This window comes from Mustela erminea, chromosome 18 (genome assembly GCF_009829155.1).
Source record: "Mustela erminea isolate mMusErm1 chromosome 18, mMusErm1.Pri, whole genome shotgun sequence".
In the NCBI taxonomy this organism is placed as follows: Eukaryota; Metazoa; Chordata; class Mammalia; order Carnivora; family Mustelidae; genus Mustela; species Mustela erminea.
The window spans coordinates 21977810-22002185 of NC_045631.1; the positions used below are offsets into that span (position 1 = coordinate 21977810).

General features: G+C 41.7%; 1 protein-coding gene across 1 annotated transcript in view; it reads left to right on the top strand.

The window, feature by feature from the left end:
• Positions 1-24305, top strand: part of PSMD11 (proteasome 26S subunit, non-ATPase 11) — a 28806-nt gene extending 4501 nt beyond the window's left edge. The window contains exons 3-14 of the mRNA XM_032321581.1: positions 3634-3758; positions 8918-8989; positions 9359-9416; positions 11732-11926; positions 16334-16478; positions 17299-17359; positions 19315-19377; positions 21270-21395; positions 21852-21887; positions 22149-22200; positions 22486-22628; positions 22743-24305. Of these exons, the coding sequence (XP_032177472.1) occupies positions 3634-3758; positions 8918-8989; positions 9359-9416; positions 11732-11926; positions 16334-16478; positions 17299-17359; positions 19315-19377; positions 21270-21395; positions 21852-21887; positions 22149-22200; positions 22486-22628 (1076 nt within the window). The 3' untranslated portion in view covers positions 22743-24305. The remainder of the gene's footprint in view (positions 1-3633; positions 3759-8917; positions 8990-9358; positions 9417-11731; positions 11927-16333; positions 16479-17298; positions 17360-19314; positions 19378-21269; positions 21396-21851; positions 21888-22148; positions 22201-22485; positions 22629-22742) is intronic.
• The last annotated feature ends 71 nt before the right edge of the window (positions 24306-24376 follow it).

Here is a 24376-nt window from a genome sequence, read left to right on the forward strand (position 1 = left end):
GAAAGAGTTTGATGAGTATAGGTATATACTGTAGAAACTCTAAGGAAGTCTTGTACCCCACTTTGCTGTTCATAATTGATAGGTTTATATTGTTTCCTTTGAATTTTGGTTCCCTGAGAACAGAAAATATGTCTATTCCATTAATCTTCAACTTTGTTTTTTTAGGCACTTAATATATAGTTAGAACTGTGCTAAGTACTCCATTAAAAAATATAAGATAAGGTCTCTGACCTACAGCAGTCATTTGGGGATCAGTGAATGAGGCAAGGTTTGATGCATAATAGTGGTTGAAGGTGGTGCTGAGCATCATCAGACGTGATGGCTAGGCTCAGGATCTGCAGATTTCATAGCTCGAGATTCTGAAAGGATTGTTTTGAGTTCTGTGACCTTTTTTTTTTTTCTTTTTGAAGATTTTATTTATTTGACAGAGAGAGATCACAAGCAGGCAGAGAGGCAGGTGGGGGTGTGGGGCGGGATAGGGGATGCAGGCTCCTCGATGAGCAGAGAGCCTGATGCGGGCCTCGATCCCAGGACCCTGAGATCATGACCCAAGTGGCAGGCAGAGGCTTAACGCTCTGAGCCACCCAGGCGCCCAAGTTCTATGACCTTCTAAAAAGAAAGTTCGGGTCGTGTAATTGTAAATAATCTCAATAAGGCAGTATGATTCTTTGGGAATTAAAAATCATTTAGGTTGTATGAAAATGGAAAGAAACAGGGAATAAAACCAAGAATGAATAGCAACAATAGACTGAAATGAAAAGTGGACCGAGTCTTTGGCAACTAAGAGGTCATTTATTTCTTTGTTGGGATAAGAAGAATAACACTATCAGTGCTTGGAGCAAATACTGTAACTAGCAGGTGCTAGAGCTAAAGGCAGGCTGCTTAGTTCATGTGTCACTTCAGCCTTTTCCAGGAAGGAAGATGATGTTCAAAAAGAAAAAGATAGAAAAAAAAAATGAGAAAGAGAGAGGAAAGAGCAGATAGGCTCTTTAAATAAGTTCAAGTCTCTAGGCTCTGACAGTTTCCGTCTTTTAATATCAGAAGCATAGTTCTAGCAGATATATTTATAGAGCCACTATTATTATTCTGAGAAAAGTCATGGAGGATGGAGAAGTATTAAGGAAACTGAGGATGGGCAAACGTTATTTTACTTTGCATGAAGATAATGGAAAGAATAATTTCTAGACCCTTTAAACTGGTAATCACTAATATCTGGGACAGATTATTGGTTAAGTAGGTTTTAATCACTTAAGACTGTGGGTTTATTAAGAAAAGATTATTTTAAACTCCCCTTCATTCTCTTTGGTTAGCCTTATCAGACAAGTAGATTTGCAGGGCTCCACAGACAGCAGCTCACCAGCTGTTTTTATAAATAAAGTTTTTTTGGAACCCATTCACACCCATTTGTTTACTTACTGTCTATGATTGCTTTTGTACTGCAGTGGCTGAGTTGAGTATCTGCCAGTGAGACCACATCTCCCAAAAAGCTGAAAATATTTACTATCTGGTCCATCACAGAAAAAGTTTGCCAACCTCTGGGTTAGAGGAATGATACAGACTACATACCTGATGTAAGCAAGGCATTTGAACATTGGCCATAATATTAATGAGATATACAGGGTATGAAGATCATTTGTCAACCTAGAGGGAAGTCTCTAGCATCATGTCATAGGGATCTGTCCTTGTTCTTCTGGTCAGCCTCTGGCATTATAGCTAAAGCCATTTCAGAAGGCCTGCTTATTTTTTGTAGATGACTCAGTACAGTAGAGGACAGAATTAAGATTCAGAGTTATTGCCAAAGCCAGCAAGATTAAATTCAATGTGGTAAGTATAAAATTATTTACTTAAAAGTATTTATCAAAACAGAGGAAGATGAGGAATTACTTGTCTGTACAAAAAAAGACTTTAATAAAGTGCTTTTGGAGAAAAGGAGGTAGGCTATCATGTGTTACCTGTGGTGGCCAGATCAAGAGAATCAGGCCATGATTCTACTGGTCAGACCCTACCTGGAGAATTGTTTTCAGTTCTGGGTACTACGGATGGTATGTTTGCAAACTAGAGTTCATTCAATGACAAGGAATCTAGAAACCAGAACATTGGAGGAACAGTTGAAATAGCTAAAGATGTTTAGCTTGGAGAAAGGGAAAATTAAGGAGGTATAAAAGATAGTTGTCTTGAGAAATTTGAAACCATGTAGAAGGAGGGTACAGGCTTGGGTCTTAAAAAAAGAACAGTTTGGTTTGACTAACATTCGAATAGTCTGCTTTCTGAACAATTCTGTCATTAGAGATTGTTCAGAATTGTTCTAGCATAGTAGGAAATACTGTGGGAGAAGGGACATTGTACTAAACTACTTTTAAAAAGCTGTGATTGTATAATTAAAATTTGTACAAATGTAAAAAGAATTTGAGAAGGAGAAATCAGTGCAGCCTGGAGTTGGTTTGGAAGACATAATAGGACTTTCGCTGGGCCTAAAAGGACATCTGAGATTTACATAGGTTGAGAAGATGGGGGAGAAATTCTGCATGGGAATGCAGCAGAAACAAGGTGTGAAAGCAGACACATGTCTAGTTTATGCAGGGGTGAGTGGAGGGGCAGAATGGGGAAAATCTTAGTGGAATCAAAGGTGAGTACTGGGGAGTGAAGGAAAAGATGAGCTTTTTCACTGTTTAAGTTCCTTTCGTACCTGACACAGTCCCAGGCATCCTGTGACTGTTCCGGCAGATGAGGATTTCAGGACCCTGAATTAGCATTCTCAGGAGGGGGAGGTTTGCTTGCCCTGAATTAGAATCCTCAGGAGGGTGAGTCCACAATTGGAGAATATTAAAGAGGCGGTGGCACTAAAGTAATTGTAACCTACATTCCAAAAGTACTTCCGTAGTTAACGAGTTGGAATATTCTCATTTTTACTCTTGTTTCTAAAGATGCTCCCTTAAAATGACTTGTCACCTTTTTTTCCTATACAAGGGGAAGAAAACTTCTGTGGTAGATTCCTTTTTTGTTCATAGTTTAAGACTCAGGCCTTACAGATAAATGGAGAAAACACCCTAAGTTTTCTGTGAAAAGTTTATTCGGTGCCAGGAAAGTGCTATTGCTATAAGGCTAAACTGGGGAGAACTTCGGGAGGGGAGGAAAAGGGACCCTGGAATTGAACATCTTCATCTGTTTAAGGGGGAGCTGCTACGGTGGACTTGGAAATTCAGCAACAACCACAAAACACCCTTCCCATAACCTCATCGAATTTACCGGTTGTGAGGAAGTGATTTTACCTCAGGTGTCAGAGGCACAACATATTTAATGTTCTAGAAAACTGTGCTCTGAGACCATGAGTACTTTGCTGTTTATCTCTCATTAAGATGGGTAAATGAGGCCAAGAGACGTGAGACTTTCCCAGGGCCCTCATAGTACTCCAGTAGCTGAGTGCAGAATGGAATACAAATTTAGTATATATTGCTTACTCACTTTTGCTACCCTGTTACCTGCTAAGGATGTTTTAAATTCCTACTGTACATCATTTAGAATGATTGCAGTGACATAAGGATGGATTTTATGATCTTGAGTCACTATTTTAATGGGCATTTTGTCTCTGATATTGATACTTACTTTTTCTTTTCTGAATTGCCTTCCACACAGAGCTTGGAGGACTCCTGAAGTATGTGCGACCCTTCTTGAATTCCATCAGCAAGGCTAAGGCAGCTCGCCTGGTCCGATCTCTTCTTGATCTGTTTCTTGATATGGAAGCAGCTACAGGGCAGGAGGTAAGCTACTTTAAAGGCAGAAGGTAGACGATATGGAAAAAAAAGTGTTTCAGTGAAAGCAATGCCTGCCTGCACTGTGGTACTAATGTGGAAGGGACAGCTGGGAGGACAGCTCAGGACTTATCATGTCAGTTTCTCTTTGTTACAGGGCATTTGATACTTTGGGTCTGTTCCATGCTTTGCTTTGTAAGTGGAGATTGTCAGTGGTCCCTGGAATCCTCATTACATCAGGGTCACAAACTGATTCTTGTCTTTGAGGTATTGTATTGCCACACCTTTGTAATGTTTTCTGTGTCTGTGGTACCTTTCATTCTGTGTCGCAAAGCTCTTCGTGAGCACGAAATAAGTCTGTGGCATCCCTTCTTGGCGTGTTTTGTACTGCATATATGCCTTTATGGAGGGGTGAGCATCCATCTGTTTGTGTCTCATGTGTGCAGAAGTGACTCTGGTGTACCTGTACATGTCCTCTACGAGTTCAGACCAGACCCTGAACCATTCAGAAGAGTGCCTCTTTGGACTCAGGGAGCCTCTTGTGAACTTTTTGAAGATAGCTATATTTTCTGCAGTTCAGGAGGAGACACTACCAAAGTTAAAACATACTCTGTAAGAAGCAGCAGATTCAAGCAGGATACTGTTGGTAGAAAGACCATAGTTGTCTTTCCTATAGATACATTGCTTAATATTCACTGAGTGCAGGCAGTGTGCTAAACACTGTTACATGTATTGGGGATACCTTTGTAGAAACAGTCAGTATTCTCATGGGAGTTATATTTTAAAGAGGAAGGCAGGCGATAAATATATAAAATGTCAGGAAATACAAGGACGGGGTAGGAATAGCTGGCTGGTTATATGTCTGATTGTTTGCTCTGGCCTCCGTGAGTGTACAAGTAAAAAGTATGAAAGGGCACAGTAGCTTTCCGAGTAAATAATGAGGAATTTCAGAAATCTAGGACATATAGATCCCGCTTTGAAATCAGGTCTTCTGTAAAATCTGCCTTCTTGCCTTAATGATTCTTTGAGGCCTAGTTTAAACACCATAAACTTACTTCATTTGTAGAAAAATTCATTTGTAGGAAAGTTTTCACATTTGTGGCAGAACTATGTTTCATTATAGTAGATCAAAAAGAGTTAATATTTAGATGTCTGTCTTTGGAACCAAAGCATTAGAATTATTTTTAAGAATAAAAAAGAAAAAAAATGACTTTAAAGGGATTTTAGTCTTATTTAACCCTAACTTTTTTTTTTTTGAAGATTATACTTTGTTCTCATGAAAAAGCAACACCATCTTTTGTTTGAAATGGGGTGCCTTATAATGTGCTGACCAAAAAATGTTAGTTTGAGACAGACTGATACATGTTCCTTGGAACTTTTTAGGCAGAAAGAATTAATTATCAAAGCTGCTCCATTACACACTGAAGTCTCTGGAATTTGTCCCTTTCCGTAGCATAGAGTTGACTCAGTGAATGGAATTGCATTTGTGTAATGAGCAGTTCTCCTGCTCCTTTGTGGAGGTCCCTTAAATCAGAATTCTCCTATAATTGGCTAGTGGGATTTACTGGCCTTTTTCATGTGGCTCTGTGTCTGGTTAGGCCCTCCCATCTAAAATATTCAGTCTGCTTTACTTTTCTTCATATTTATTTTCCTTTTTAATATCTGTTTTCTCCTCAGAAGTTCCATGAGGATAGCTACTCTGTCCCGTCCCATGCCGTCTCCTTGGCACTTAGAGTAGGTTGGCCCAGAGGAGCTACAGAACTCATGTTTGTTAGAGGGATGTAGGGATAACGCCATGTTCAATGCTTCCCCATGTTTGATGCCTAGGAGATACTTTGTTGAATTAAGACATAAATTTATTGAATTGAGAAATAAGCGTAAGTGTTACTACATTTCTCTAGGTGACTCAGGGTCTCTGACTTGGAGAAATTGGAGCTACATGTTCCTCTTGAAACATTCTGAGTTGTTTGAAAAATTCTTTGAGCGATGGGAAAGGATAGGGAATCAAGTCATGATAGTATCATGGCATGAAGCAAAAGAAGAAGTTTGCAGACACTGTTAAGAGAGCTAGGAGTTTTGTATTGGGGAGTTTGGTACCCAAGAGGATGGAGGAGGGGATTTTCCTTGCCTGTTTCTGTTTAGGGACTAACCGTAGGTCGGATAGATCTCCAAAACAGTTTTTAGCTTGCTATATTCCAGTAGGTGGTAGGAATCAGGTTAGGATTGAGTGAATTGCAGCATTGAGGTTTGCAGCCTAGAAAGGGAGGAGCATGTGTGAGGTAAGAGGGTGGGTGGGAGAGTGAGGATGGGCCGGTTGATAAAGTAGTGGGGGGGAAGAGGAACAGGGTGAAGAGGGGACTGAGCCAGACACTTGCCAAATGGTGAACTGGAATTTCAAAACTAACCTTACCTTTCAGGGATCTCTGGGTAGTTGCCCAGGGGAAGCCATTTTTGGTATCGTCTATCCACCTGACACCACAGTAGCACATTTAAAGAAACCTTACATCAAATCCCATTACTGAAACAGTTATTTCCATGGAAAAAAGGAGTTGCTGGAGAATTTAAAACTTGGACTAGTAGTTATTATTCTTCCATACAGATCTAGTTATTGAAGACATTTTAAAAAATGGTTAAGTGTATCGATTTAAAACTTAAACATCTTGGGTGCCTGGGTGGCTCATTCTTTTAAGTGTCTGCCTTCAGCTCAGGTCACGATCCCAGGGTCCTGGGATCGAGCCCCACATCAGGTTCCCTGCTCTGCGGAGAGCTTACTTCTCCCTCTGTCTGCTGCTCCCCCTGCTTGTGTGCTTGCACGCAGTCTCTCTCTCTGTCAAAATAAATAAAATCTTTAAAAAAACAAAATAAACTTAAATGTTTGATTTCTGTCACTTCAAGCTTTTGTGCTCAAATAAGGGGTTTCTCCAGAAGCAGTGGCTTCTTAAATATTCTTATCCCCTTTATTAGTCATTATCTGCATTAACAAAGCACAAAGCCTCAAAAAAAATAGTTGTGTAGCAAGGCCAATGGCCTTCAAAATTTTTCCTTAAATTTGAGGTGCTGGTTTTACCAATTAAAGTCCTAGATAGTGCAAATCATGCACCCAGTAATGGATAACAGATGGACCTGAACAAGAGCGTTGGAGAAGCACTGGGTCAAGTTCTGATCCTAGCAGCTGGTATGTGACTTTGAGTGAGTCACTTCACATCTGGACTCGGGAAATGGGGACAGTTGAGATGATGGAGTAGAGTTCAGTGTTTTCTCAACTAGAGAGCTGCAGCTCAGTGGCCAGGCTCTATTCCAGACTACTGAGTCAGGAGCCTCTGCATCCATTTTTATATTCTTAAAAAAGCTCCCTGGGTAGAACTGGGATGGTAAGCATTTCTTAGCCCTCCAAAGACACATTAGGACTAAGGACTCTTGTATTTTTGTTGTTAAACACATTCAGCAAAGTGTTTTCAGTTCCATTCACATCAGGAACAGAGATCTTACTTGGAATTTTGCTTTTCAGAACATAACTCAAAACTCTGAAATTGTGGTTGGCTTGCTTTTAATTTAGTTTTTGTAAAATTTTTAGGTCAGTTGAGTTTAGTGCCGGAGATTAAGTAGCCACCAGGGGGCTTCAGTGAGTTATAAAGGTTCCTTTGAGTCTTTCACTGGTGAATCCTCCAAATACCATGTAATGTCATCTGTTTATTTACTGAGCTTGGACTTGGGATCTAAAGGCAGAAGATCTGTCAATTTGAATTATATGTGCTAGTCATTTTCCTTCCTTATAACATCTCCCTTAGAGAACTTTGGATATACGTAAAGATCTGTTGTATCAGCAGTTAGTTGGTGATCTAACTGCAACTAAGATCTGTTGTAGCAGAAAGTTTAGTTGGTGTTTTTTTTTTTTTTTAAATCTTATGCTCTGATTAGGAATCTTAATATAAAACTTGCAGTAACAAAAGTGATAAAAGATCTGCAGTACTTTTTATTTAAAGATTTTTTATTTTTATTTTTTTTATTTGACAGATCACAAGCAGGCAGAGAGGCAGGCAGAGAGAGAGGAAGGGAGGGAAGCAGGCCCCCTGCTGAGGAGAGAGCCCGATGTGGGGCTCGATCCCAGGACCCTGGGATCATGACCTGAGCTGAAGGCAGAGGCTTTAACCCATTGAACCACCCAGGTGCCCAGATCTGCAGTACTTTAAAATGTAGTTTCTCAAAGCTAATATGTTACAAATACCTGATAGCATGTAGACCATCTAGCATTGAACACTGCTTTAAATCAGTTACTTTGCATATTATCTCACTGCTTGGGTGGCAGATAGAATAAAGCACCTTTATTATTTTTTTTATTCATTCTTTTATGTTTTTAGGTAGGCTCTGCTCCAAACATTTAGTTTGAGTTAAGGGGCCCGAACTTACAATCCTGAGAACAAGAGTCTTACGTTCTACCAACTGAACCAGCCAGGTGCTGGTTTCATGGCATGAAGCAAAAGAAGAAGTTTGCAGACTTCTTTTTTGACTATGATGTTTAAAATAAAGTTTAAAATAAAGCAGTTTAAAATAAAGTCTTAAAGCCCTTTTAAGTGTTAGGCTAATTGTAATTTCTTTTTATTCCCTTTAATACATGCTAAGTGTATTGTATTGTGGTGATGAATTGGTTAGCTGCACTTAGTATCAGAAAGGGAAGAGCCAGCTGGGCCTTTTGAGTGTTACAGGCAACTGTTAGGAACAAGGCATTTGTGCTTAGGCTGAGAATTGCTACCTTTATTACCAATGGGTTCATATTAACACATCGCCATTACTATTTGCAGCTATTTAGGGAGAAATTTCTGCTTTAAAGATTTCTCAGCCATTGTAGAAATCTGTATTTCAGGGTATAGATGTTGAAAGTTATGGGTCCATCTTGGGAAGGTAGAAGAGGAATCTTGGAGAGGAAGCTCTTTTTCAAAAGAACACAGTTCTTAAGTGCAACGGTACTTTGTGTGTAAAATGCTTAGTTGGTTCTCCATTATGATATAACCATTACACAGTGAGATACTGTAGATTAAGGCATGTCCCCTGAGACATTAAGTAGAGCAACATGGATATTATATAGGAGGGAATTAAAGCTGTTCTCCAAAGCGAGGTTTTTAGGAAGAATGTGAGGACATAATATTGCACGTGTTGTCTCTTTGTTGCAGGTCGAGTTGTGTTTAGAGTGCATCGAATGGGCCAAATCAGAGAAACGAACTTTCTTACGCCAAGCTTTGGAGGTAATGTGCCTACATTAGTGCTGCTTTCAGGTCTCTAGGCATTAGATAGACTGTGAATGCAAGTAATACCATTCTGGTCAAAAGTATTTTCAGTAATTTTGTATTAGCCAGGCACCCAAAGATTATTGATAATAGTTCCGCTCATGAGAATACTTGCTTGTGTGGCTCAGAGAAGTAAGCAGCAGCCCCGTAAACATCATAGTCAGTGACTATCGTGGCAGATGGACTGTAGTGTTGCTTAGGCTAGATTTGGTGCTCTCTCCAGAACTTGTATATTCAACAGTAAGAGTTCTGTGACTGTCAATCTTTGATTTCTTTCTTTGGCTTTTTTCTTTCTTTCTATCAGTCAATGTCTTTTCTCTTTCCTAGGCAAGACTGGTGTCTTTGTACTTTGATACCAAGAGGTACCAGGAAGCATTGCATTTGGGTAAGTAAGCTGGTAGAAAGTAATAAGGCATCTTAGCTGGCTAAATAAATATATTCTGAACCTGGCCACTCTTAATGGTTACATATTAATAATATATGTTCTGCCTACTTCTAAGGATTTAAAGTGGCTTTGCATTTACTGACTCTGTCATGGAGAAATGCCATTTGCAAGTTTTAAGTAACTAACCAGAGTTAATCTGTCAAATTTAGAAAACCAAAGGGTCTAACTGCACGTGTTTTATTATTATGTTTATTATACTTGTTTATAATTACACTGTAACTCAAGAAATAAATTGGTACAAATGTATATGGTGGCTAGAGTGGGCTGACTAAAACCTTTCCCCTGTGTGGCCTTTGAACACCCTGTCATCTTTGCCTGCTGCTTTTTCTTTCTCTTTTTTTTAATTGGTAGATTTGGACTATTTTCCCCGGATGGAAGATCATGGCTTCTTATGATGTATTAAGTTGAAAAAATTGCCAATATTCAGTTTTTATCTTGCAAAATGGCATTTCATTTGGTTCAAACAAATAGTAGCATTAAAAAAAAAGTATTTTTTTTGTTGTTGTTGTTGTTGTTGTTTTATTTGCTCAATTAATCTGTACACTTCGTGTGAGGCTCGAATTCACAATCCTGAAGTCAAGAGTCACATGCTTTTCAGACTGAGCCAGCCAGCCCCACCATAACAGTTTTACTGAGATGCAATTCATAGACCATAAAATTCACCCTTTTAAAAATGTATGATCCCATGGTTTTTAGTATATTCATAGATAGTTGTATATTCATCCCCATGATCTGATTTCAGAACGTTTTCATCACTCTGAAAAGGAAACCTTGTACCCATGTACCCATTAGTTATTCCCATTATTCCCTCCCCTGTCAGGCAGCCACTAATCTGCCTCTGTGGATATGCCTGTTCTGGACATTTCCTATAAATCGAGTCATATAATATATGGTCTTTGTGATTGACATCTTTCACTTAGCATGTGTTCAGGGTTTATCCATGTTGTAGTGTGTATCACTACTGTATTTGTTTTTATTGCTGAATATCCATTGGGTGGGTATGTCACATTTTGTTTTAGCCATATTTGTGGGGGTGAAGGTGGTATCTCATTGTGGTTTTGATTTGCATTTCCCTAATGACTGGTGATGTTGAGCATCTTTTTATGTGCTTTTTAGTCATTTGTATGTCTTTGGAGAAGTGTTTATCCAATCCTTTGCTTATTTTTTAGTTGGATTGTTTGTGTTTTTATTGTTTATCCTGGATAAAAGTCCCTTACTTTTTGCAAAAAAATTTGCAAATTTTTTTCTCGATTTTAGGAATTACTTTTTCACTTTCTAAATAATGTCCTTTGAGGCATATTTTAATTTAAAATCCATTTATTTTTAATTATTATTATTTAGAGCCTATTTTTAATTTATCTTTTAATTTCTTATAAATTAAAATTTTTTATTTTTAATTTAAATTTTATTTTTAATTTAATCTTATTTTATTTTTGAGAGAGAATGTGTGCATGAGTGCAAGCAGAGGGTGGGCCAGTGGGGAGAGGGAGAGAGAGAATCCTAAGCAGACTCCATGCCCAGCGCAGAGCCGGATGCAGGGCTTGATCTCAGCAACCCTGATAACATGACCTGAACCAAAATCCAGAGTTGAATGCTTAACCAAAAGAGCTGTCCAGGTGCCCATAAGTCCCATTTATTGTTTTTTTATTGTTTATGCTTTTGGTATCATACCTAAGAAATCATTGCCTAATCGCAGATCACAAAGATTTACTCCTGTGTTTTATGGGTTTAGCTCTTACATTCAGGTCTTTGATTTATTTTGAGTTAATTTTTATATATGATGCAAGTCTGTTTGAATTTGATTTTCTCATCTGAGATGGGAAGAAGGTGTATTAGGAGAGCATTCGCATGTCCAGAATTCTTTCCTTCCTCCTCCAACCTTAGTGGCTGCCATTTCGTATGTAGTTGTATGATTGCTAGACAGGAAGAGAATGAGATTGAGTGGCTGTCTGAACCAGATAACTAGTTCCCGCGTGTTCTGGGTGGAGATTCTCATTGTATTCAAATCTTTGGAGGAAGCTTATAGGACTTTTGGCTCTAATATTGTCATTAGTATGCTGAAAACTTCAAAGAGATCTGTTTCTCTTTGGGAAGATAGCTCATCAGTAAAAAAAAATTGAATGCTTGCAGATAGACCCGCTCTATGAGTTCAGGCAGTTTTCTTTATCCTGAGTGTTCTGTGAGGGTGGGAGAGTGAGATGTTAGAGTATTAAGATTATGGCTAACAAAGGGATATGTATTTTTTCCTGCTCCAGGTTCTCAGCTGCTGCGGGAGTTGAAAAAGATGGATGACAAAGCCCTTTTGGTGGAAGTACAGCTTTTAGAAAGCAAAACATACCATGCCCTGAGCAACCTGCCGAAAGCCCGAGCTGCCTTAACTTCTGCTCGAACTACAGCAAATGCTATCTACTGCCCCCCTAAATTGCAGGCGACCTTGGATATGCAGTCAGGTAACACCCTACCTACTCGTGGGCTGTTTTCCTAAAGTTCTTATTTCACAGTGGGGAGTGGCGGATGGGGATAGGGAATGTAGTTGGCTGATTCCGCTCAGGCTTCTCAGAGAAACTGAATTAGAAGGGTACTTCCCTTCTATTAACTTGTTAACTGTCTATTCTAAGAACATGCTTACCTGTGGCTGGCCAGTCAGCCTGTTTGTTTGTTAGCTCCAAGATGCTCAACAGGTTTAAAAAGCTCCTTAACCTCCACCTGAGTCACTCATTAGGGGGAATGATTTCTCTCCAGGGTTAGACTAACCCAAGTCTTTTGTCACTTGGAGACCTTGGTAAAGCATGTTGGACTTTCCTAGAGGGCCTCAGGTCAGGGCTAAGGAAGGCCTCCTTCCCTACCCTGCATTTCACTGGAGTGTAGGGGATTCCTTCCTGAAGGAGGGTGTTAATATTGGGGCTCAAAGGTCATGGATTGGCAGTGGAATGCTTTTTCTCGTGGTCAGCAGCTTCTATTAGTCATAGTTTGTCATCATTATGGAAGGAGCACTGGAATTGGAGGCAGAAGGCGAGTGGAAGCCCTGGTGTTACCTCCCTGCAATCTTTTAGAATGCCTGCACTACCAGTGTATCCGGTATTATGAATAGCAAATGATTTATTTTGTCATACAGAGATTAAGAACAGGAGCTCTCCAAACCACCTTTCCTAGGTTGAAATTTTGGTTCTGTCAGTTTGATTCTGTCAAATTTTAGTTCTGTGTGATTTTGGGCAAGTTACTTAATTTATCTTTAGTTCATCTGTAAAATGGTGATAATAATCATGCCTCCTCATAGGATTGTGGTGAGGATTGAGTGTGATGGTGAATGTGAAGCTCTTACTGCAGTACCTCACTTTGACCAGTATTGGTACTTTCTTTAAGCTGCTACTCTTTCATTATGCCTGTCCTTAAGGGGATAACAGGTGAATTTGCATCAGATTTCACAGAGGAAATAGAGGTCATGCTTAAACATTTCCTCTCCAGAATTTGTATCACAGCCCAGTTTACTCCATATGAAGAATGATTCTTTCCCCTGCCCTTTTGTTCCATTCTAAGTCTTCAGTATTTCTTCTCTACTTGTATCTTCCTCTTAGTGCTTGAACTGCCCAGCTGCAAAAAGCACAGCCCTTTCTCCTTTCTAAATTGCTGTCTTCTTTTCCTTTCAAGTTTCTTGAAAAAGTTGAAAGAGTATGCGTACTTTGGGGTCTCTTTGACTCCTTGAAAGAAGTCAGTAACTCGCTAATAACCTCTGACTTTTAGGGAAAGTCAACCCTATTGAACACTCCATAGGCTTCTTTGACATCACTCTCTTCCTCATTCTGCTCCCTTGACTGGGTATCTCTGGCCACACTTTGCTGTTTCCTCTTCCTTCTGACTTTTTAAGTGTGGGCGTTCCTCAGTGTTGTTTTCTTAGTTTTTTTTTTTTTCCCCTAGTTTTTTTTCCCCTTCCTGTTCTCTGTTTCCTGTCTAAAATGCGGTACTCACCCGTGGCTTTAGCTGCTGCATGCCACTAGTGGTCTCCTTACCTAGATCTTCGGTAGCTTCTGTCTCCTAAATTCTAGATTCAGATTTCCACCTGCATAGTGGACATACATACCTGAATGCCTCGTAAGTGTCTCAGCCTCAACATGTCAAAAAGCAAAATTATTATCTAACTCCTCCCTATACCTTTTTTCCTACTCAAGGTAATGGTATCATTGATTTGATAATTGCTCAAGCTATTATCTTTGGAGCAATTCTGACTCCTTTCTTCTCTTAATTCCTGTATCCACTCAGTTGTTAGATGAGGTGGGGTCTGTCTCTAAACCTATCCTTTCTTTTCCATCTCTGATCACTGCTGTGGTGAAGGCCTAGGCCACTGGAGCAATCTTCTGCTGATCTGATCTGACTGTTCCTGATCCCTTTTCCTGATCTACTTTTTCTTTAAACCTGGCCCCAAAGTCATTTTTCTCAAAACACAAATCAGATCATGTAATCCCTCTGAAATTCTTCAGTGATTCCCCATTATCCCCAGGCTACATTTTACTTTAACTTTTTACTTTAACGGGTATGCAGAAGGAAAGCATCTTTTCCTTTCCATTAGTCACCAAATGACTTCATGTGTTCTTGCTTCTGTGCCTTTCTGTATTTTGTCTTCTTTGCATGGAAATTCCCCTTCTCATCAATCCCCTTGGCAAACGCACATGTATCCTTCCAGATCCAGTTCATTTCTCCTCTGTAAACCCTCTCTAGTGCCACCTTTTCCTTTGGACTTCCCCTCTCAAAGCTATGTTCTTTTGTATGTATTGTGGTCCTAATCTTGTTTCTGTTTTGATGACCATCTTTCCCACTGTGAGACTAAGAGCTTCATGAGCGCCTTTTATTCATATTTCCTCTGTAGTAACCATTTATCGGTGCCTGGCAGATTGTAGACATTCGTTAATATCTGTGTTGAATGAGTGACAGTCTAGTTTTTTTTTTTTTTTAAATAATAAACCTCATATACTAGCCATGATGCTTGGACTCCTAATGTAGGCCCTATTTATTAATGTATTTGGGAAAGCAGTATACCAGTTCTTGGGCTTATTTTACCTGTTTTTTTTTTTTTTTTTTTTTTTTTTTTTTTTTTTTTTAACCAGTTTTACTGTGAATCTGGTCTATTCTCTTCCAGCTCTGGGCCAGGAGGTAAGGGAATGGGGATTTATCCCCTCTAGGTTAGTAGTGTTATTAGTTCAGTGGACATTCTTAAAGGAGCTCAAGTGAAGGGTGGAGTTTCTCTAGCTCTCTATAGGTAAGAACAGGAGAGAACAAGGGTCTGATTCCTTTAGCCTCAAAATGAGAGGCTTCTTGGGACGCCTGGGTGGCTCAGTTGGTTGGGCAGCTGCCTTCGGCTCGGGTCATGGTCCCGGCGTCCTGGGATCGAGTCCCGCATCAGGCTCCTTGCTCCGCGGGGAGCCTGCTTCTCCCTCTGACTCTGCCTTCCACTCTGTCTGCCTGTGCTCGCTCCTGCTCGCTCTCTCTCTGACAAATAAATAAATAAAATCTTTAAAAAAAAAAAAATTAAAAAAAAAAATGAGAGGCTTCTTGGGTAGAGTAAAAAGTACTGGAGTGTGGCACATATCATATGCAATAAATGGTATTAAGTCCCCAGATGCCGTGGAGTCACATAGCTATGTGACAGGTGGGTTAAAAATGTGCTGATACATTGTCCCCTTGGGTCATGTGTAGGCAGTTTTATTCTTCTACTTCAAGTTGCTGAATACTTTGTCTTTGTACTTCAATGTGAAAAATGTTGGGAAGCACTGTGGTAAACAGGTGGGGCTGAAGTCTGTAACCTCATAAGGGGCTGAAGCAGAGTTAGAACGGATTCACACACTCGGAGGGCTTAGATGCCTCCCAAGCTAGGAGGAACTAAATTTCTTTTTTTTAAGGTTTTTTTTTTTTTTTTTTAAAGATTTTATTTATTTATTTGACAGAGAGAGATCACAAGTAGGCAGAGGCAGGCAGAGAGAGTGGGGAGCGGGGAAGCAGGCTCCCTGCTGAGCAGAGAGCCCGATGCGGGGCTCGATCCCAGGACCCTGGGATCATGACTTGAGCTGAAGGCAGAGGCTTTAACCCACTGAGCCACCCAGGCATCCTGGAACTAAATTTCTTGTTGGATAGCACAGGTTGGAAGTAATAGCAAGTTCAATCAAAGTTAGCCTCATTGGAATCAACCCAACTTCTAAATGGTTGAAGCTTGTTTAGATAAACTGTTCTATCTCAGCCTGAGGAAATACTGCTTAACCATGTCCAGTTAAATTAATTTCATGGATCTGGCATTATATGAAATCTATATATTGATTGTTCTAGGCAAGAGCACATCTATAAATGACAACTATCTGAAGCAGGAGTATAAGAAATTGGATTTTTTTTTTCTCTTTTGAGAGCTCACATACAAAAATGTCAAGCTTAGAAAAGCTATCTTAAATGTTACTAAAACAGGTTATTTAGGCAGGCAGTCCAAGGATGTTTGGTTCAACTTCCTGACATATGAGGGTGATGTCCTGAAGGGTAACTGTGGCCTTTTCTAGTGGCTTCAAAAGATAGCAGAACCATAATAGTAATGAGAAGTATGGGGAAAGATGTTAGTGCATAGTTTTTAGGATCCCTTTTAAGTAGGGTTTCTAACTTTTTTGGGATTTATATTGTCAGGATGACATTGAAACTGGGAGATTAAAGATCTCATTCTATCTTTACCACTAGCTGGCAGTGACTTTAGGCAGGTCCTTTAACCTTTCCTGACCTCATCACTATATAGGTGGCGTTGGGATAGATTTTGGAGGCTTTCCCCAGCTCTGATCTTCGATGGTTTTGTTATTTTATATCGTTTTTACTCCTATCTTTTCAATGTCCAGGTATTATCCATGCAGCAGAAGAGAAGGATTGGAAAACTGCATACTCCTATTTCTATGAGGCATTTGAGGGTTATGATTCCATCGATAGCCCAAAGGCCATCACATCTCTGAAGTACATGTTGCTGTGCAAAATCATGCTCAACACGTATGTGCCTGTTAACTTGGGGTTATGAGAACTCAGGTTCTTCGCCTTGGTTTTCTGCCATGCAGACATAGCTTGCACAGGGAGTTTAGCTGGTTAGAAGCAGCAGCTGCCGCCTGTGGGACTGGTTGACATAAGAGTGGGAGGATTGAAGGTGTTCCCCAGAGCACTTTTGCTTGCTAGTTTTTGAGAACTGGGAAGACAGATGAGAGAAATCTCTTTTCCAGACTCATGGACTGTTCTTGTCACCCTGCAGTTATTCTGACCAGGGAGTTGCTGAGCATCAGACAGGGGGCATGGAAATAGCTTACAGTCCAGCACTGGCCCCCTGGGCCACCCAGAATGGGGGTGCATTAAGGAAGAAGTTGAGAGGTTTGAGAAGGGGAACAACAGCAAGTAGGACAGATCTTTTTATAAGGAATTCTGGAGAATTTATCCACATTCGTTTAGGAATAAATGTGATCTTGACTAGGACTTTTTGGATCTTTGCATTACACAGGGATTGTATTTTAACAAGACCTGTTGTCCAGGGATTTGACTTAAATTTATCATCCTGCCTTTTGAATTTATTACTTTTGGTTTGTTCAGTGTGACTTTCTTTTTAATGCTGGAGTTTTTCTACTCTTCAGTGCTGAGCCTGGGCCTAGAGTAGCGAAAGCCTGGCTTCTGTGAGGTGAGGGACATAATGGGTTTTGGGGTGAGGCTTCTCATCTCCGTGGGCAGTCTTCTCAGTGGAATTTTGAAATAAAGACATTTGCCCGAACCTATACTTAGAAGCATAACATCCTGGAGCAGTGACCAAGTTTGTCTTTTTTTTTTCTAGCCCAGAAGATGTCCAGGCTTTGGTGAGCGGGAAGCTTGCACTTCGGTATGCGGGGAGGCAGGTAGGGAATGCCTTGACTGCAGTTCTCATCACTACTTACTTGAAACCAGTACGTCATCCGTCATGATGCCTGGTGGGACCAGTGCTCTTCAAGTCTCTATTCCATATTCTTTGAGTGTCCCCCCACCCAATTCCCTCTGCCACCCCTTTTCCTGTAAGCCTATTCTGTGTATTTTCTATATTAAATCTTTGGCCTGGAGAGTCCGTTTGCGGTGCTCTTACAGATGTCAGATGGTTTAAGGGAGTTCTAGAACTGAACGGTAGCATTTGTATGAGTTAGGCTGCATTTAGCTTTGACCAAAAATATTTATCTATCATGAGCCTGACTTAAAAACTTAACATGTGCAGAATGTGAAGTGTTGGGTTCTCCAGGAGTTTGGAGGCTGTTAAGGTTTGGTGCACATGTGCTTTATAGGGAGGTCGAAGTGCTTGGTGCAGAAACTGGTTTTTGTTTTTGTTTTTTTAAGATTTTATTTGTTTATCTGAGAGAGAGAAAGAGTGGACCAGGGAGGGGTAGAAGATGCAGACTCCCTGCTGAGCAGGGAGCCCAACATGGGACTCCATCCCAGGACCCTGAGATCATGTCCTGAGCTGAAGGCAGGCACTTAACAACTGAGCCACCCAGGCACCCCAGAAACTGGGTTTTGAAAGCTCACCCAAGTGTTTCTAAGTATGTTTTCACTCAGGTCCTGAGTTTTGAGCGTGGTTCAAAAGACCTTTGATAGTCATTAGTCCCTTTTGTGCCTGAGTAGGTATGAGTATGATGTGTAAAGATGGTCTCAGGCTCCTGGACCATCTCTTCTTTGTCCTTTGTCTGATTATCAGTAGTCAAGTAACAGTTATCTTTCTAGATTTCAAGTGTAGTTGTCTCTAAACAACGGACACATTAGCAATCTCATATCTTTGGAGGAATGGCCACAACAGATGGTTTCCTCCTTTCCTACGAGTGGCCCTAGTTTTGGGATCCTAGTTTTGACCACAGGAATAGTTGTTATTACTACAGTGAAGGACTTCCTGCCCTATTTAGAATTAGAGTTGAGGAAAACGAGCTAAGAGAGGTCAAGTGTCCAGGACAGGGTCAGGTAACTATTAAATGGGGGAGCCAGACTTTAAACTTGGGTTATCTGGCTCTTAGTTTCAGGCTTAACTCATTTGATATTTGTTCTGTCTGTGGGACAAATGCTGACACACAATACACTAATGATTAGTTACGCACCATGTCAAAGTCTGTCATAAAACACACACCATCCTTATGTAAGTGCATAGGCTGGTACCAGAGGAGCTCCTTCTGGTCCTTTGTGCCTTGATGACAGCTTTTAAGCAGAAGTCAGCACAGACTCCCAGAAAGATCGTAGATTTCTTGCTGAGTAGAGACTTGATAGGTTGGTGACGTGCCTTTTATAATCAAGTTAGAAGGTGACCTCAACCACTGATTGTACCTTCTTCTCTCTGTGGCATTTTAACATTGAGTGCAGTATGTGGAATTTTGCTGGCTCAACCTTAATGAAAGTAGACCCTGGCTCAGGCTCTGTACTACACCTAGCAGAATAAGACTTGATGAAGCAGAGGTACGACCTGAGGCTAAGGGCAGGAAAGAATCTGTGGGCTTTGGGGGTAAGCAGCCTTGGAGGAGGGGGAAAGAGATCACAGGTCTCTGGTCATTGTTTCTTATAGCTTGTCATCTTTAGAGAATGCTATGTAAGGGCCTTTTTTTCCTTTTTAACTTTTTATTTCCTAGTATTTTTAAGTAATTTCAGATTTCAAATGGAGACTGGTTGGGACACAGGGGTGGTGGTCTAGCTTCTCTTCCCCGGCCTCTGAAGAAGATCGGTGGTGAGGCAGGATCTTCTTGCATCCAGAAGTTGTGTGGACATAGCATACTGCTTAGGACATTGATTGGATGGGATGTGAGTGTGCAGAATAGATCGCTGTCACTGTTTTTCTCTTTATTCTTAGACAGAAGCATTAAAATGTGTGGCTCAGGCTAGCAAGAACAGATCACTGGCAGATTTTGAAAAGGTAAGCATGGTATTGGGTTGGTAGGGAATGGGTGGAGGAGAGGGACATTTACATACTTAAAAAAACCTTTTATTTGTAAATAATTTTAGATTCACAAGAATTTTCAAAGATAGTACATAGTGATTCTGTGTACCCTTCACCCAGTTTTCTCCAATGGTTACATCTTAATTATAGTACATTATCAAAACCTGAAAATAAGCACTTTCGTACAGTGAAGCTTGTTGAGTTGTAATACCTCATTTATATATTGTACCTTCCAGTTTCAAAAAGCTCTTTCATCGGAGGTGCCTGGGTGGCTCAGTCAGTAAGCATCTGACAGGATCTTGAGGTCCTGGGAACGAGCCCCACGTTGGGGATTCTGCTTCACTTTCTGCCTCTCCCTTTGCCCCTCCCCCTGTTCATGTGTGCGCTTTCTCTCTCAAATAAATAAATCTTTGAAAAAAAATGTTCTTTCATCCTTTTTCACTTTGATTTTTCACAACATACTTCTTCTCTGCATTTTATGGTTGAGGGAGCTGGGGTTCAGTGAAGGTGCCTGAAGCCTCCACAGCTCACATGTCAGGGATCGACGCCAGGCCTGGCACTTGTTCTTTGGGTTATGATTGTAGGGTTTCCTTCAGCTCCAGAAATACCAACTCTCCTTCTCTGGGGGCAAAAGAGAAGTCTTGGTATGTGCAAATGGACCAGAAGACACCTCCTGTGAGGTTGACATTCCAGGCTTGCTTTGCCTCCTGTGACTTTTACTCATTGTTAGCAAAAGTTTGAAAAGGGGGAAAAACATACCTAAGCAGTAGAGTGAGACTTATATATTCTCTGCTGAGTCTCCCTTCTCTTAATCTGAGTAAAGTGGCCAGTTTAATTAAAAACAAACGTAGGTCTAGGAAGAAAACTTTGTGCAGACAGAGGTTAGACCATTTGACTCTGGCTCTCTCCAAGATTCATTGTCTTGGTTGAGCTTTCTTGCCAATTTCACTTCCTTACTTGGCATGATTTGCTTGCTTCTCTTAACCTCTTATAGCACAGCTGACATGGGGCTGGATCTTGAGACCATTCCTCAAAGTAAATAAATTACGTACATGAATAAACAAAATAGACTAGATCATTTTATCCTAAAGTTTGGGATATCTGATGGGACACTTCTGTTACTAGGGGTTACCTGGGGTATGGGTCTGGGAAACAGGACGACAAAACAAAATTAGGTGTTTTGCTTTCTGTTAAGTGCAGAACTGTATGCTGATGTGCTTGTAAAACTCCACGAGCCACTTGTGAGATTCAGTATTTCCCATTATTTTTTTACTTCTTATTTTTTTTTCGAGAGAGAGAGTCGGTGTGCAAGCTTGCATGTACAGAGGGGGAAGGGCAGAGGGAGAGAGAATCTTAAGTAGACTTCATGCCCAGCTCGACATGGGGCTCGCTCTCACATCCCTGAGATCATGACCTGAGCAGAAATTAAGGGTCAGATACTTAACTGACTGAGCCACCCAGGCACCCCAAGTATTTCCCATTATTTAACCTCGGAATTTTTTTTTTTTTTTTTCCCCTGGAGACCCTATTTGCTCTGTGGGATACCTGTGGAGAACTGCTTTTGTAGTGGATTTGGCTTTCAGGCTGAGCAGTTCGTGGGGCTTACACGGTTTGAGCTGTCAACACAAGGCTTTCCTTCAGAAAGGTGGTGCCTAGAGAGGGCTCCATCTTTTAGTTCCTAATGGTTCTTTTCTTCTCCCTTATAGCATAGCTGTAAGGTTATGTTTTAGCTTTTCTTTCATCTCAAATTCTCTAGAACTTGAGTCGTTCCTGTATTTCCGAGGTCCAGCAGACTACTTAGGAAGCCAGGAGTGGCGTGGCTTCAGGGGCTTCTCTGTGCCAATGTCTGTGACCGTCTTTCTTGGCAGGCCCTGACAGATTATCGGGCAGAGCTCCGGGATGACCCAATCATCAGTACACACTTGGCCAAGTTGTATGATAACTTACTGGAACAGAATCTGATCCGAGTCATTGAGCCTTTTTCCCGAGTTCAGGTAAGGACCCGCCTGGGGACTCTAGTTCTCTGGCTAGGCGTCCTCTCTAGTCCCCTCGCTTGCCACACCAGTGCAGAACAGGAACTTGCTTCCAAGACACTCTCTGGTGGGCGAGAGGCTTGGGCTTTTTTTGACACAGGAACAAGAGTTGTGAGAGTGCCATGGGGTGGAGGCTGGTGAGATTGCCTCTGCTTGTCCCGAATGCAGGCCCCTCCTTGCCTCTGTGGTCACCGTGCATGTGGTAGACGCTGTGTAGGGGGGGTGTGGGCCGGGAGTGTGTATGGTCTGTGATGAGAGACAGGCAGAGGGACAGAGCACGAGAGGCCTGAACAAGACCCAGGAGAGTTTACTCCTGGGGAGACACACTCAGCAGACACAGCTGTCACACCCCCACCCAGCCCCCAGGTTAGAGGAGGAAGTAGGACTCAGTGTCGCTGTCTCTGCCTTTTCTTGTAGATTGAACATATATCTAGCCTCATCAAACTCTCCAAGGTAAGGAGTCCTGAGCTTGTCTTGGGGGGGGGGGGGCGATGGGGAAGGGGGCATGTGGAGGCAGTTAGCATTTCTTCTCCATGGGCCTTGTTGGAAAGTCCTCAACTTCATAGTGTGGAATGGGGACTGTGAGCTCAGAGCTCGAGTTACATTGTTGCTGTTTTGTTTACAATCCATTTGCTCTTTTATACAGAACTTTCTTATCAGTGTGATCTTTGACTAGTGGATACCCGTCCCTTTAATCATGTGCTTTGATTTTAGGCCGACGTGGAAAGGAAATTGTCACAGATGATTCTTGACAAGAAATTTCATGGTGAGTAACAGTGGTGAAGCCGTTGACGCACGAAGCTCTTATTCATCTCGAAAGGATATGTTCCGTTTGTTTCACCTGGTGGCTCCCTGGGACCCTGGGCCCTCCTCTCTCCCTGTGAGGAGATGAGGAGACTGCATAATAAACATGCGCAGATGGCACATGGAGATGACTTCTGGTTCTCCTTTCTGGAGAAAGGGAGGTAGCTAGGGAGTGAGTGGGCGGCTGCTCACATGCCTTTGTGTCTAATCCCCTCTTTTACCTGGGTTGCCCTTGTGTTTCCTGCAGGGATCTTGGACCAGGGGGAGGGTGTCTTGATTATTTTCGATGAACCCCCAGTAGATAAAACTTACGAAGCTGCTCTGGAAACAATTCAGAACATGAGTAAAGTAGTGGATTCCCTCTACAACAAAGCCAAGAAGCTGACATAGGTGAGTGCTGGCTCCGGACCGGGACCGGGCAGCGCGTCTTCGCCTGTCGAGACCGAAAGCCTCCCGGCGGCCTCGAAGCTTCCCCGATTGACACTGCTCTGTCTTCTCTTGCAGAGTTGGATCCGTAGCGGTCCTTTGGAGAGTGTGTGTGGCGGGAGAGTGAAACCTTTGGGGAAAATGCTAGGAGATTCTTTTTTCTTTTTGTTCTACTTTTCGCTCGGAAAGTTTTTAAATCCTCATTTGGTGCATCTGTATTCCAGCCAATAGATGTGCCAGTTTTCATGTAATCTTTACTGGCCCAACTTGGGAGTGGGGAAATTGCTTAAAAAAAAAAGAAAAAGAAAAAAAAAAGGTTATTCTAAATAAAAGGAAAAAGGCTTACACTACCTAAAGCTGTGCTCTCTGCCTCCTGGGAGAGGGCCGCAAAGCCAGGTGCCCCGCCAACCACTGGGGCTCCGACCCACCTGCTGGGCGCCACCTCTCCTCTTCTTCAGAATTGGGTGTTTGCCTGACCATCAAAGCAACGACTTTTTATTCTGTTTGTACTGAACCAAAACAAACAACTGTGTATAGACTGCTATTTTCTTTTTTATTTGAAACGAGGCTTTTCGGTGTTCTTTCCCCGGCCACATGGCCTGTCACCCGCCCTTCCCCCGACAACGGCTCCAGTAGACTGGCCAGAGGGCCCGCCGCTGCCGCCACCGCCGCCGCACCTGCACGGCTCCGCGCCGACCTGTGGAGGAATGGGGACGAGGCCAGGAGCTAGTGTCCACCAGGGCCACACGGGAGCAGTGTGGGCCCTCAGGGGGCCTGCTGTGCATGTGGCTCTTTTTAACCCAGTAAACTAGAGTAGACGTCCGTGTTTTCATTGCCCTTCTCCGCTCTTCTCTCTGTCCTTCCTCCTTCCCCTCTCGACCAGGAGACCATCCCGTGTCTCTTCCTCCTCCTTCCCCTCCAGGGGAGTCAGGCTGTCTGAAATCCATCAGCTTCTCTCCCTGTCCCACTCCTCCTCCTGCTGTCAGATGGATTTAGTCTTTTTTTAAACAAGTGAACGTTGGAAATGAGACTGTGGGGTGTGGGTTTTTCTTTCTTGCTTTCTTTCTTTCTTTTTTTTTTTTTTTTTTTTAAAACCTTCGTTGTTGGGTTTTCAAGCAACCTCATGTCCCCCTCCCAGGGAGCTGCTTTATTTACCTCTTAGAAACGGACCGGCTGGGAGGTAGAGCATTGTATTTCAGCATGCTTTGTTTTATGGTAAGATCGCCGTAGTGAGGCTTTCGTGCCATTTGGGCCGGTAAGCTTCTGCACCTCTGTCGTGCCCAGCTATATTCCTTCCTCCTCTCATCCGTCTTCTCTTCAACTCCTCCCCTCATGCCTCCTCCTGCTGGCCTCCTTTTCTCTTTCTTTCCCTTTCTCAGATTATCCTTCCAGGTTTTCGTAATAAATTTATATTTTGTAAAAGGATTTTGTTGTACCAGGTTTTGCATCCTCACTGAATCTGACTGGCTTTTACTTTCCTCTCCAAAATCAGGTTTTTGTTCTCAGCATCTCTCCCCATCATGTCCAGTCACTGTTTTGGTTTTGGCACCATCAATATCAAATGTACAAACGGTTCTTGCTAACCAACACCAGGTATATCTGATGTTCAGATGAGTTCCAATAAAAACAATTTTTTTTTTTTCAAAAAGTGTCCTTTCTTGAGTGCTGGAGGGCTTCTGATCAAGTCTGCACAGCTCTGTAGCCTTCTAGAC